The sequence below is a fragment of the Pseudophryne corroboree genome, chromosome 4 (genome assembly GCF_028390025.1).
Source record: "Pseudophryne corroboree isolate aPseCor3 chromosome 4, aPseCor3.hap2, whole genome shotgun sequence".
NCBI classification, from domain to species: Eukaryota; Metazoa; Chordata; class Amphibia; order Anura; family Myobatrachidae; genus Pseudophryne; species Pseudophryne corroboree.
The window spans coordinates 559904487-559919234 of NC_086447.1; the positions used below are offsets into that span (position 1 = coordinate 559904487).

A 14748-nucleotide genomic window follows, 5' to 3' on the forward strand; every position below is an offset into this window, starting at 1 on the left:
TTACGTCATCCAGCCTTTTATGTAAGGAGTTGACATTGTCGGTTAATACCTTCCACCTATCCATCCACTCTGGTATCGGCCCCACAAGAGGCGACATCCCATTTATCGGCCTCTGCTCCGCCTCCACGTAACCTTCCTCATCCCACATGTCGACACAGCCGTACCGACACACCGCACACACACAGGGAATGCTCTGACTGAGGACAGGACCCCACAAAGTCCTTTGGAGAGACAGAGAGAGAGTATGCCAGCACACACCAGAGCGCTATATAATGCAGGGATTAACACTATAACTGAGTGATTTTTCCCCCAATAGCTGCTTGTATACACATATTGCGCCTAAATTTAGTGCCCCCCCTCTCTTTTTAACCCTTTGAGCCTGAAAACTACAGGGGAGAGCCTGGGGAGCTGTCTTCCAGCTGCACTGTGAAGAAAAAATGGCGCCAGTGTGCTGAGGGAGATAGCCCCGCCCCTTTTCCGGCGGACTTCTCCCGCTTTTTCTGGAATTCTGGCAGGGGTATTTTTACACCTATATAGCCTTCCTGACTATATATGGTGTAGATTTGCCAGCCAAGGTGTCTTATATTGCCCTCAGGGCGCCCCCCCCCCCCAGCGCCCTGCACCCATCAGTGACCGGAGTGTGAGGTGTGCATGAGGAGCAATGGCACACAGCTGCAGTGCTGTGCGCTACCTTGTTGAAGACAGAAGTCTTCTGCCGCCGATTTTCCGGAACACTTCTTGCTTCTGGCTCTGTAAGGGGGCCGGCGGCGCGGCTCCGGGACCGAACATTGAGGTCGGGTCCTGTGGTCGATCCCTCTGGAGCTAATGGTGTCCAGTAGCCTAAGAAGCCCAAGCTACCACCAGTTAGGTAGGTTCGCTTCTTCTCCCCTTAGTCCCTCGCTGCAGTGAGTCTGTTGCCAGCAGATCTCACTGTAAAATAAAAAACCTAAAATATACTTTCTTTCTAGGAGATCAGGAGAGCCCCTTGTGTGCATCCAGCTCAGCCGGGCACAAGATTCTAACTGAGGTCTGGAGGAGGGTCATAGTGGGAGGAGCCAGTGCACACCAGGTAGTCCTAAAGCTTTCTTTAGTTGTGCCCAGTCTCCTGCGGAGCCGCTATTCCCCATGGTCCTTACGGAGTCCCAGCATCCACTTAGGACGTCAGAGAAAAACATTGCAGAGATAAACCGGGAGCAGCACAGTGTAAAAGGGTTTACCTGGGTCCAGTTACCTGGGAATCCAACCCGGCTAGTTTGCAGGGTTGGTCCCGGGAAGGACTCGGGTTGCAGTATCCGTTCACTGCTTAGAGAAGAGACGGCGCTTGGAGATCATCTGATCATATCCACGCGCGTCGGCTATGACGTCAGGTCATCTGTCTCACCAAATCGCACCCGTGAAGGGACCTGTGCACAAATCCCAGGTGTGACTCTGCATTTTAGTATATAAGCAGTATTAGTGGTGACAGCAAGGTGTTAACTGTCTGTTGGCATATGAAATGCTGAGCCAGTGGCGTAACTAGAAGTTCTTCTCCCCCAAGCCAAAAAATTCTTCGGCGCCCCCCCCCCCCAATGGCACCATGAAAGGGATAAACATGCGCGCGTTGAAGGCGCGCGCCGCCCAAAAGGGTGTGTGGCTTCGTTGGAATGGGCGTGGCTTTGCATAAAGGGGCGTGGTATTGCAGGAAAAGACTTCCTTATACCCCAGTTTTGCAACCTGCACGCCCAGACGTTAGCCACCACTGAAGAGAAAAATAATCCTGATTCATGCCCCTTACATTATTTGTAATTTTTCCTCCTTATAGTAATGCCCAGTATACATTATGCCACATACTGCAATGGCCCTTAGACATTATTCCACGCACAATAATGCACATGACACAATATGCACACACCATAATGCCCCCGACACATTATGCCGCACACCGTAATGCCTGTGACACATTATGCCACACACCGTAATGCCTGTGACACATTATGCCACACACCGTAATGCCTGTGACACATGACAGGAATCGCAAAGCCCGTTATACATTATGCTACACAATGCAATGCCCCTGATACATTATAGCACATACAATGTCTGTGACACATTATGCCACACACCGTAATGCCTGTGACACATTATGCCACACACCGTAATGCCTGTGACACATGACGACAGGAATCGCAATGCACGTTATACATTATGCTACACACTGCAATGCCCCTGATACATTATAGCACATACAATGCCTGTGACACATTATGACACACACTGCAATGACCCTGAGACATTATACAACATACCACAATGCCCGTGATATAGTATACAACACACAGTAATGCCCGACACATTATGACACATACCGCAATGTCCGTGATACATTATGCCACACACTGCAATGACCCTGAGACATTATACCACATATCACAATGCCCGTGATATAGTATACCATACACCATAATACCTGTGACACATACCGCAATGCCCGTTATACATTATGCCACACTGCAATGCCCGAGACATTATACCACAATGCACGTGATATAGTATGCCACACACCGTAATGCCTGTGACACATTATGACACACACCGCAATGTCCGTGATACATTATGCCACACACCGTAATGCCCATTACACATTAAGTCCTACAGTAAGGCTTCTAATTACTTTTAAATTACCTGCTCGTTGCCAGGGGTTTCATGCTCTTGGTTCCATGCACGGTGCCAGGGGTTTTCATGCTCAGGGTGTCATGCTCGTTGCCAGGTGTTTCATGCACTGGGTGTCATGCTCGTTGCCAGGAGTTTCATGCACTGGGCGTCATGCTCGTTGCTAGGGGGTAGTGCTTGTTGCTAGGGCTGTGCTCCCAGTGCCACATATGTCCCCAGTGCCACATATTCCCCCACGGTGCCAGGTACTCACATGCCCCCAGTGCCAAATATAGCCCCCCCTCCCCCAGTGCCACATATGCCCCCAGTGCCAGATATTCCCCCACAGTGCCAGGTGCTCACGTGCCCCCAGTGTCAAATATAGCCCCCCCCCATGTGCCAGGTACACATGCAGTGCCATATATCCCCCTCAGTACCCCCCCCAGTGCAATATATGCCCCCTCAGTGCCATATATGCCACCACACTTCCCCCCCAGTGCCATATATACCCCCTCAGTGCCCCCCTAGTGCCATATATGCCCCCTCAGTGCCCCCTGTGCCATACATGCCCCCTCAGTGCCATATATGCCCCCTCAGTGCCTCTGTGCCATACATGCCCCCTCAGTGCCATATATGCCCCCTCAGTGCCCCCAGTGCCATACATGCCCCCTCAGTGCCATATATGCCCCCTGTGCCATACATGCCCCCTCAGTGCCATATATGCCCCCTGTGCCATACATGCCCCCTCAGTGCCATATATGCCCCCTCAGTGCCATACATGCCCCCTCAGCGCCATATATGCCCCCTCAGTGTCCCGTGCCATATATGCCCCCTGTGCCATACATGCCCCCTCACTGCCATATATGCCCCCTCAGTGCCATACATGTCCCCTCAGTGTCCCCCCCCCCTCGCTGCTGTGAAGGAGGGACAAGGAGGGCACAGCGCGCGCCTCTCTCATGTCCCTCCTGCATCTCCGTCTCTCTGGTCTAATAAAGGAAGTGCCGGTTCGTGAGCCAATCAGAGCTCACGAACGGCACTTCCATTATTAGACCAGACGGACGGAGACGCAGGATGGACACTGGAGAGGCGCGCGCGGCGCGCTGTGCCCTCCGTGTCCCGTTACAGCAGGGAGGGAGAGGAGACAGCAGATTGACATGCGGACGCTCGTCCGCATGTCAATCTGCTCTAAGTCAGTGGCGGCGCCCCCGCAGCCCCTCGCCCCCAAGCCACCGCGAGGGCTGCGGGGGCAGTAGTTACGCCACTGTGCTGAGCATCATAGCTGCATTTCTACTTTATGGGTAGTGTCTCATATTGCCCATATGCCCTTAAATAGGCACTAACGGACCTTAGTAGGCCACTAATGTAAACTTGACCTTTATAAGACATATAAGCAGAATACATTGCAAACTCACTTTTTATGCAAATTGTCTTGGTCACTGCTATACTGCAAAATAGCATACAATACATATGCCTACTTACCAGTGACTCAGGAATCTTATCTGTAGCCGCTGTCTTCTTTCTGAACACATAAATTGCTAAGATACCTAACAGCACAATGGCCAAAATCATCGAAGTGAAAATGATGGCCATCAGTTTAGAAATATCTTGAAGGAAGAGAAAAAATATTTAATTACACATTCATATTTACAGTTTAAACTAATCACATTTAACTCATAGACTAATAGAGACCAAGTTCAGGAATAATGTTAGTAGTAAATTAGTGTCTACAGGTAACTTTTACAAGACTGCAGATGTCAGCCTTCTGGGCAGGAGGAATTATTCATGACATCAGTGAAAGGAATTGGTGGAACAACTGATAGGAAGTACAACTAAAATTGTGTAAAAGACTGTTTCATAAAATCTTATGGAAAGATTTATATAATCATAACGCCAGAAGTACATAAACATAGTGTGGAAACCTGCCATCAAAATATTTCCTTCTATATAATGCTGGAAACAGTGCAGCCAGTGCATATCAAGGGAATGGTATATGAAGCCTATACAGGCATATAACAGAACATGTACTATGCAAATCTAAAATGTTTAGTGTTCATCTACAATTAGTGTCCACTACTGACACCAGTGACTGCATAATACGCGCTCTAGCGCATATTTTGACAGACTCCATTTTTAAAGGTGAGCTGTGCGGTAAATCACTGATCTGTGTAGCACATCAGCCAATACCATTCCTCAGTGCCTCAACATCCAATAGCCGCCGCCAGCGTCTCCCCATCCAAGCATCACCTGAGACCTCCCTCCTCCCTGCCCGCCAACATACGGCTCAAGGCAAGAGAGAGAGAGAGCGCTCCGAGCAGCAGCAGGCACAGGGTTGTGTAGTTTGACAGCAGCTGCCGGGTGGTCCATCAGTATGCCGCCGGCCGGGATCCCGGCGACCAGCATACTGACGCCGGGATCCTGACCGCCGGCACATATTCTCCCTCTTGGGGGTCTACCACCCCCCTGGAGGGAGAATAAATAGCGTGGCGCGCCTAGTGCGCCACCATGCCCGAAGTGTGGCGAGCGCAGCGAGGGGCTCATTAGCGCTTGCCCAGCTGTCGGTATGCCGGCGCCGGTATACTGGCCCCCAAGATCCCGACCGCCGGCCACTCATACTACACCCCAGCTGCCTCCCTGCACACTATACAACGCGATCACTGAGGTGTACAGGACGTAAGCTTGTGCACAGTACTTATTTTATGCATGTTGTAAAATAAGCAAGACTTTCCCTGTTCTCCAGTACTGCCCAACTGCTATCTACCCTCACCACCCCCCCTACCCCCAACACCGACTACCCCTAATCCCCTTCCATACAGCCAGCACTGCCTGCCCCTAACCCCCCTCCTTGCCCCCCGCCCCCCAGCAATGTCCCAACTACTGCCTGCCCTCACCCCCCATAATGTGATGGGACCCAGAAATAGTGGAGAAGGACCCCAATTTTTCTATGTGAGAGGTCCCTGGAACACACAATTTTTTTCAATCAGCACAAACATTGTAACACAGCTTAAAATTTTATGTGACATTTTATTTCTAAAACATTTTCAGCTTTCAAGACAAGCATCTAATACCTCTTTCAGACTAGCAGAAATCTCCTGGGTTACTGCACATGAACGAGTAGCAACCTAGGATTTTGCTTAGTCTGAAAGGGTCCTTAAAAAAAATCCTGCTCCGTGCGACCTGGCATTTCAAGCCGGGTAGTTACCAGGATTGAACCCGGAACCTACCTGGGTTGCGGCGAACTGTGAATGGGTAAACCGGGTTGATGTGACCCAGGACCTGTTCACTGCATAGGAAGAGCCGGCGACTGGAGATGATCTCATCTGCAAGCGCCGGCACTGCACCTGTGTGCGGTGATGTCACCAACTCAGCAATAAACTGGGTCCAGCCGCCAGTCTGAAAAGGGTCCCAGCCAGGTTGCATTCATGTTGGACCTGTATATAAAATCTTGTGTGTGACCCAGCTTTGTAATGTGAAAGGGCTATAAGCAAAAGTGGTCTGCAGCTGTCACATAACTAATTACAACAATAAATACTTTGTTGCAGGAAACACTTTTTTTTTTTTTTTCCTGTAACATTCTTGGTAATCTTCAGTCAGTCTGCATTTATAGACAAGAAATGAGGGTTCTTTGAACAAAATAAGAGACAAATTAAATAAACACATCAAGAGGATATTTTTTCACTGGTCACATTGCTTCAGTCATAATGTACAGAGCATACATATAATTTTTGGCATTAAAGGGCCATTATAATATACAGTTAGCACCAACCTTATCTAGGTAACAACATAGAATATTATCTCAAGTCTGAAGTGGTTTCTTACTTAAAACTACTTAAAATCAAATTCTGTAACACAGCTGTTGACATATAACTTCATAAATTCAGCATGAGTTACAGTTCTGCGAAAAATCACAAAACTACAACTCCGTCCACTAACATGCCGGGGGCCACCAAGTACAGGGAAAGGCCGCCCCCGCATGCCAGGTCCTCCCCCAACCCACCCTTCCCCACTAGAATGCGGGCGCTTAGCTGTCTTGCATCTTTAAGGTAGCCCCGCAGTCGCCAGGCCGCCATGTTTTGTGTCGCAGCAGCTGCGTGTGACACAGCCACCGTGGCCCACCCCGCAAACTGTCCGGACACACCTCCGTTGTCTGGACCGCACCACCACCAACGATGCCCAGAAAACGATGCTCCGCCGCAGTTTAAGTCCTCGCGTATGCGCGCAGCAGGGTGTGCGCATGTGCAGAAATCGCCTAATAGAGGATATAATATGGAATTAGAAATGAGGAAGTGCTATTTAAGTTTGTTCCTTGTTCAGATAAACCCCTTAGCTGAACAACAGCCTTGTATAGTTTGGTACAGTTTGTGTATATAAGTGACTCTTAATACTTTGGGGAGATTAAATTGTTTAAAAAGTCAGTTAGAGGTCTGTTTCTTCCTATCTAATAGACAGGAAAAAACAGACACCCAACCAACTTTGCAAACATTTGAACTTCCCCCTCTGTGGTTTAAAAATGCCTGTTCTGGTGCGATTAGTATTAGTAACGGACCTTTTGCTGCCACAATCTCTATGCATATTTCCTTTGACTGTTCCATGGTCATTGGGTCATTGTCCAGTACACCTTGTGCAGATATACAGTAAATGTTTAAGTTTGTAGTTAAAATTTTGGCTGTACATCCCAGCTCATCACAATCGTCTGTTAACTGGAGTAAAAAAACAAACCAAGAAAAAAATGTAAAAAATTATTTAGCAACAGTGAAGTATTCATACATTAACAATCACTAAACTTAAAAAACAAACATGCAAAAGTACATTTTTATACACTTGAATACTGCTAAAAAAAAAAAAAGGAGAGCGCTGCCGGGAGACAGGCTGCAGGCCTGTCAGGAAACGGGCGCATTTCCTGACGCTGACGGCAAACTCCACCTCCTGCCCCCACAGATTCTGGTGCGACACTGCTGCACTACAGCTCTGCTCTAGACTCATACACACTACAAGTGGCTGGCGCACAGGGGCTGGACCAGAAACAATGGAGACAGTCAGGCTGGGTGACCCCCTTCAGAGTTGGAGCCCAGCAGCAACTGACTCCATTGCCTTCGGATTGTCCGCCACTGATGTGCTTTCACAATCCTAGCCACCTCTACAGCAACCAGAATGCTTATATCCAGTATAATAATGTGCAGTATGAAGAATTAACTTATTATACTTTCATCAAAGAAATGCAAGGGCAGTTGACAAACTATTTAAATAATAAGATTTTAAACCTACCGGTAAATCTTTTTCTCCTAGTCCGTAGAGGATGCTGGGGACTCCGTAAGGACCATGGGGTATAGACGGGCTCCGCAGGAGACATGGGCACTATAACGAACTTTAGAATGGGTGTGCACTGGCTCCTCCCTCTATGCCCCTCCTCCAGACCTCAGTTAGAGAAACTGTGCCCAGAGGAGACGGACAGTACGAGGAAAGGATTTTTGTTAACCTAAGGGCAAGATTCATACCAGCCCACACCATCCACACCGTATAACCTGGAATATTCGCAACCAGTTAACAGTATGAACAAAACAGTATCAGCCAACTACTGATCTTAACTGTAACATAACCCTTATGTTAGCAATAACTATATACAAGTCATGCAGAAATATGTCCGCACTGGGACGGGCGCCCAGCATCCTCTACGGACTAGGAGAAAAAGATTTACCGGTAGGTTTAAAATCTTATTTTCTCTTACGTCCTAGAGGATGCTGGGGATTCCGTAAGGACCATGGGGATTATACCAAAGCTCCAAACTGGGCGGGAGAGTGCAGATGACTCTGCAGCACCAATTGAGCAAACATGAGGTCCTCCTCAGCCAGGGTATCAAACTTGTAGAATTTTGCAAAAGTGTTTGAACCCGACCAAGTAGCTGCTCGGCAAAGCTGTAAGGCCGAGACGCCTCCGGCAGCCGCCGAAGAGCCCACCTTCCTAGTGGAATGGGCCTTTACTGAATTTGGTAACGGCAATCCAGACGTAGAATGAGCCTGTTGAATCGTGTTACAGATCCAGCGAGCAATAGTATGCTTAGAAGCAGGAGTGCCAACCTTGTTGCTGCATACAGGACAAACAGTGCCTCTGTATTCCTAATCCGAGCCGTCCTGGCTACATAAATTTTTAAGGCCCTGACCACATCAAGGGATTTGGAATCCTCCAAGTCTCCCGTAGCCACAGGCACCACAATAGGTTGGTTCATATGAAAAGATGACACCACCTTAGGCAAAAATTGAGGATGAGTCCTCAACTCTACTCTATCCTCATGGAAAATGAGATAGGGACTCTTATGAGATAAGGCCGCCAATTCGGACACCCGCCTTACAGATGCCAAGGCCAACAACATGACCACATTCCAAGTGAGAAACTTTAATTCAACTGTTTGAAGAGGTTCAACCAGTGAGATTTTAGGAACTGTAACACCACGTTAAGGTCCCATGGTGCCACTGGGGGCACAAAAGGAGGCTGGATGTGTAGCACTCCCTTTACAAAAGTTTGGACTTCTGGGAGAGAAGCCAATTCCTTCTGGAAGAATATAGATAGGGCCGAAATCAGTACCTTAATGGAGCCTAGCTTTAGGCCCATATCCACTCCTGTCTGTAGAAAGTGGAGAAAACGGCCCAAGTGGAAATCTTCCGTAGGAGCATTCTTGGCTTCACACCAAGGTACATACTTCCTCCAGATACGGTGATAATGTTTCGCCGTCACTTCCTTCCTAGCCTTTATCAGAGTAGGGATGACTTCTTCTGGAATACCCTTCCCCGCTAGGATTCGGTGTTCAACCGCCATGCCATCAAACGTAACCACGGTAAGTCTTGGAACACGCATGGTCCCTGCTGCAACAGGTCCTCCCTGAGAGGAAGAGGCCACGGATCTTCTGTGAGCATCTCCTGAAGATCTGAATACCAGACCCTTTGAGGCCAATCTGGAACAATGAGTATTGTTCGTACTCTTTTCCGTCTTATGATTCTCAATATTTTTGAGATGAGAGGAAGAGGAGGGAACACATAGACCGACTGAAACACCCATGGTGTCACCAGGGCGTCCACCGCTACTGCCTGAGGGTCCCTTGACCTGGCACAATACCTCCGAAGCTTCTTGTGCCGCGTGATGCCATCATGTCTATTTGAGGAAGTCCCCAAAGACTTGTTATTTCTGCAAAGACTTCTTGATGAAGACCCCACTCTCCTGGATGGAGACCGTGTCTGCTGAGGAAGTCTGCTTCCCAGTTGTCCACTCCCGGAATAAAAACCGCTGACAGAGCGCTTACGTGATTTTCTGCCCAGCGCAGAATCCTGGTGGCCTCCGCCATTGCCACTCTGCTCCTTGTCCCGCCTTGGCGGTTTACATGAGCCACGGCTGTGACGTTGTCTGATTGAATCAGAACCGGCAGGTCGCAAAAAAGATTCTCCGCTTGTCGTAGGCCGTTGTATATGACCCTTAATTCCAGTATGTTGATGTGTAGACAAGCCTCCTGGCTTGACCACAGTCCCTGAAAATTCCTTCCTTGTGTGACTGCTCCCCATCCTCGGAGGCTCATGTCCGTGGTCACCAGAACCCAGTCCTGAATGCCGAACCTGCGACCTTGTAGAAGGTGTGCACTCTGCAGCCACTGAGCACTCTGCAGCCACCACAGGAGAGACACCCTGGCCCTGGGGGACAGGGTTATTTTCTGATGTATTTGAAGGTGGGACCCTGACCACTTGTCCAGAAGGTCCCACTGAAATGTCCTCGCATGAAACCTGCCAAAGGGGATGGCCTCGTAGGCTGCCACCATTTTTCCCAGAACTCGAGTGCATTGATGAACCGACACTCTTTTTGGTTTTAGCAGGTCTCTGACCATGTTCTGGAGGTCCTGGGCTTTTTCCATTGGGAGAAAAACCCTCTTCTGTTCCGTGTCCAGAATCATGCCTAGGAATGATAGTCGAGTCGTTGGAATCAATTGCGACTTTGGCAGATTTAGAATCCAACCGTGCTGTTGTAGCACTCTCAGGGAGAGCGACACGCTTTTCAGCAATTGATCTCTAGATCTCGCTTTTATCAGGAGATCGTCCAAGTACGGGATAATTGTGACTCCCTGCCTGCGCAGGAGCACCATCATCTCCGCCATCACCTTCGTGAAAATCCTCGGGGCCGTGGAAAGCCCAAACGGCAACGTCTGAAACTGGTAATGAGAGTCCTGTACAGCGAATCTCAGGTACTCCTGATGAGGAGGATATATGGGGACATGAAGGTATGCATCCTTTATGTCCAGTGACACCATAAAATCCCCCCCCCTTCCAGACTGGAGATCACTGCCCGGAGCGATTCCATCTTGAATTTGAACCTTTTCAAGTACAGGTTTAGGGATTTCAGATTTAAAATGGATCTGACCAAGCCATCCGGCTTCGGGACCACGAACAGGGTTGAATAGTACCCTTTTCCCTGTTGGATTTGGGGAACCGTGACAATCACTTGCTGTTGACACAGCTTTTGAATTGCAGCTAACACAACTGCCCTCTCTGGGGGAGAAGCTGGCAAGGCCGATTTGAAAAATCGGCAAGGGGGCACCTCTTCGAATTCCAGTTTGTAGCCCTGGGATACAATTTCCATCGCCCAAGGATCCACGTCTGACAGAATCCAGACCTGGCTGAAGAGTTGAAGACGTGCCCCCACCGGTGCGGACTCCCTCAGTGGAGCCCCAGCGTCATGCAGTGGATTTAGTAGAAGCCGGGGAGGACTTCTGTTCCTGGGAGCTAGCCGAAGCAGGTGTTCTTTTCTCTCTACCCTTACCTCTGGCGAGGAAGGATGAGCCCCGACCTCTTCTGGACTTATGCGACCGAAAGGACTGCATCTGATATTGTGGAGTTTTCTTTTGCTGTGGGGGATCAAAAGGCAAAAAAGTAGATTTACCCGCGGTACCTGTGGAAACCAGGTCCGCGAGACCTTCCCCAAATAAAACTTCACCTTTGTAAGGTAAAACCTCAATATGCTTTTTTGAGTCGGCATCCCCCGTCCATTGGCGGGTCCACAGGGCTCGCCTAGCAGAAATCCCCATGGCGTTGGCTCTTGAACCTAGCAGCCCAACGTCTCTCTGAGCGTCTCTCATATATAAGACTGCGTCTTTAATGTGACCTAAAGTCAATAAAATGGTATCCCTATCTAGGGTCTCAATGTCAGCGGACAAGGTATCTGTCCAAGCTGCAACCTCGCTACATACCCATGCCGATGCTATTGCCGGTCTGATTAAAGCCCCTGTATGTGTATAAATAGATTTTAAGGTAGTCTCCTGTCTGCGATCAGCAGGATCCTTGAGGGCTGCTGTGTCGGGAGACGGTAACGCCACCTTCTTGGACAAGCGCGTTAAAGCCTTGTCCACCCTGGGCGAGGATTCCCACTGTACCCTGTCCTGTGCAGGGAAAGGATACGCCGTAAGAATCCTCTTGGGAATCTGCAGTTTTTTGTCTGGAGTTTCCCAAGCTTTTTCAAATAACTCGTTCAGCTCATGAGATGGGGGAAAGGTTACCTCAGGTTTCTTTCTAACAAAATTCTTTTTTCAGGGAAACTCAGGAGAGCTCCCTGTAATGCACCCAGTCTCCTCTGGGCACAGGATCTAACTGAGGTCTGGAGGAGGGGCATAGAGGGAGGAGCCAGTGCACACCCATTCTAAAGTTCTTTATAGTGCCTATGTCTCCTGCGAAGCCCGTCTATACCCCATGGTCCTTACGGAGTCCCCAGCATCCTCTAGGACGTAAGAGAAATATGCAATTTAAATGAATATAATTAGGTTCTAAAAACAAAAACTGGAATTTACAGTATATTATATAGATATATTATAACCATCAACACAAATGTCACCATTGTTATATTTCTATAAAATTAAATAATACATAAAGGACAGTAAATTACCGCTCTTAATAGGATCGCCGGGGGATATCCTATTAGCGCCGATGCCGGCACCTATAGAAGATTATGCTTTAGGTGCCTCAGGCACACAAAGCATAATTTGTGATAAGGGGCTGTCGGAGCCGCGATAGCACATGGGATTGAGGATTTATCGTGCGATCGTGGGTTCGGCCTATCAAAATAGCCATCGGTCATTAATCGCGATATCTGTCTGTTTTCATCATCCAAAATGGCATTGGGGCTAATAGGATACCTAACTTTACCAAGTGAATTTTATTCTTATTTTTTCTAAGGAGTCTTTCATGTTAACATACCTCTGTGTCATTTCCATAATGTATTATGTATTTAAGATCTTCAAAATAGTCAGCCACTGTCTTTTTTTCATCAATAAATGGAACATATGGGTGCAAAATATCAACAACAATCATTTTCTCTCCAACAGATGCATTCAGAGTAGGTGGTCCAATAATACCTTAAACAATACAAAAATAAGATTTTACTTACCGATAAATCTATTTCTCGTAGTCCGTAGTGGATGCTGGGACTCCGTCAGGACCATGGGGATTAGCGGCTCCGCAGGAGACAGGGCACAAAAATAAAAGCTTTAGGACTAGGTGGTGTGCACTGGCTCCTCCCCCTATGACCCTCCTCCAAGCCTCAGTTAGGATACTGTGCCCGGACGAGCGTACACAATAAGGAAGGATTTTGAATCCCGGGTAAGACTCATACCAGCCACGCCAATCACACTGTACAACTTGTGATCTGAACCCAGTTAACAGTATGACAAACGTAGGAGCCTCTGAACAGACGGCTCACAACAATAACCACCCGATTTTTATGTAACAATAACTATGTACAAGTATTGCAGACAATCCGCACTTGGGATGGGCGCCCAGCATCCACTACGGACTACGAGAAATAGATTTATCGGTAAGTAAAATCTTATTTTCTCTGACGTCCTAGTGGATGCTGGGACTCCGTCAGGACCATGGGGATTATACCAAAGCTCCCAAACGGGCGGGAGAGTGCGGATGACTCTGCAGCACCGAATGAGAGAACTCCAGGTCCTCTTTAGCCAGGGTATCAAATTTGTAGAATTTTACAAAAGTGTTCTCCCCCGACCACGTAGCTGCTCGGCAGAGTTGTAATGCCGAGACCCCTCGGGCAGCCGCCCAAGATGAGCCCACCTTCCTTGTGGAATGGGCCTTGATAGATTTAGGCTGTGGCAGGCCTGCCACAGAATGTGCAAGTTGAATTGTGCTACAAATCCAACGAGCAATCGTCTGCTTAGAAGCAGGAGCACCCAGCTTGTTGGGTGCATACAGTATAAACAGCGAGTCAGATTTTCTGACGCCAGCCGTCCTTGAAATATATATTTTCAATGCCCTGACAACGTCCAGCAACTTGGAATCCTCCAAATCGCTAGTAGCCGCAGGCACCACAATAGGCTGGTTCAGGTGAAACGCTGAAACCACCTTAGGCAGAAAATGAAGACGCGTCCGCAGTTCTGCCCTGTCCGAATGGAAAATCAGATATGGGCTTTTATACGATAAAGCCGCCAATTCTGACACTCTCCTGGCTGAAGCCAGGGCCAGTAGCATGGTTACTTTCCATGTAAGATATTTCAAATCCACCGATTTGAGTGGCTCAAACCAATGGGATTTGAGAAAATCCAAAACTACATTAAGATCCCACGGAGCCACTGGGGGCACAACCGGGGGCTGTATATGTAGTACTCCTTTTACAAAAGTCTGGACTTCAGGAACTGAAGCCAATTCCTTCTGGAAGAAAATCGACAGGGCCGAAATTTGAACCTTAATGGACCCTAATTTGAGGCCCATAGACAGTCCTGTTTGCAGGAAATGTAGGAATCGACCCAGTTGAAATTCCTCCGTCGGGGCCTTCCTGGTCTCACACCACGCAACATATTTTTTCCAAATGCGGTGATAATGTTGTGCAGTCACCTCCTTCCTGGCTTTTACCAGGGTAGGGATGACCTCTTCCGGAATGCCTTTTTCCCTTAGAATTCGGCGTTCAACCGCCATGCCGTCAAACGCAGCCGCGGTAAGTCTTGGAATAGACACGGTCCCTGCTGAAGCAGGTCCCGTCTTAGAGGTAGAGGCCACGGATCTTCCGTGAGCATCTCCTGAAGTTCCGGGTACCAAGTTCTTCTTGGCCAATCCGGAGCCACGAGTATCGTTCTTACTCCCCTGTGCC

At 48.5% G+C, this 14748-nt stretch overlaps 1 protein-coding gene across 2 annotated transcripts in view; it reads right to left on the reverse strand.

The window, feature by feature from the left end:
• Positions 1-14748, reverse strand: part of IFNGR1 (interferon gamma receptor 1) — a 170459-nt gene that overhangs the window by 27919 nt on the left and 127792 nt on the right. Inside the window, exons 4-6 of one of the 2 annotated variants that reach the window (XM_063917412.1) lie at positions 12846-13003; positions 7172-7325; positions 4108-4232 (exon numbers count right to left, since the gene is read on the reverse strand). In XM_063917412.1, coding sequence (XP_063773482.1) covers positions 4108-4232; positions 7172-7325; positions 12846-13003 — 437 coding nt within the window. Of the gene's footprint in view, positions 1-4107; positions 4233-6271; positions 6875-7171; positions 7326-12845; positions 13004-14748 lie in introns of those variants that run through there. The other variant, XM_063917413.1, reaches the window with a different exon arrangement.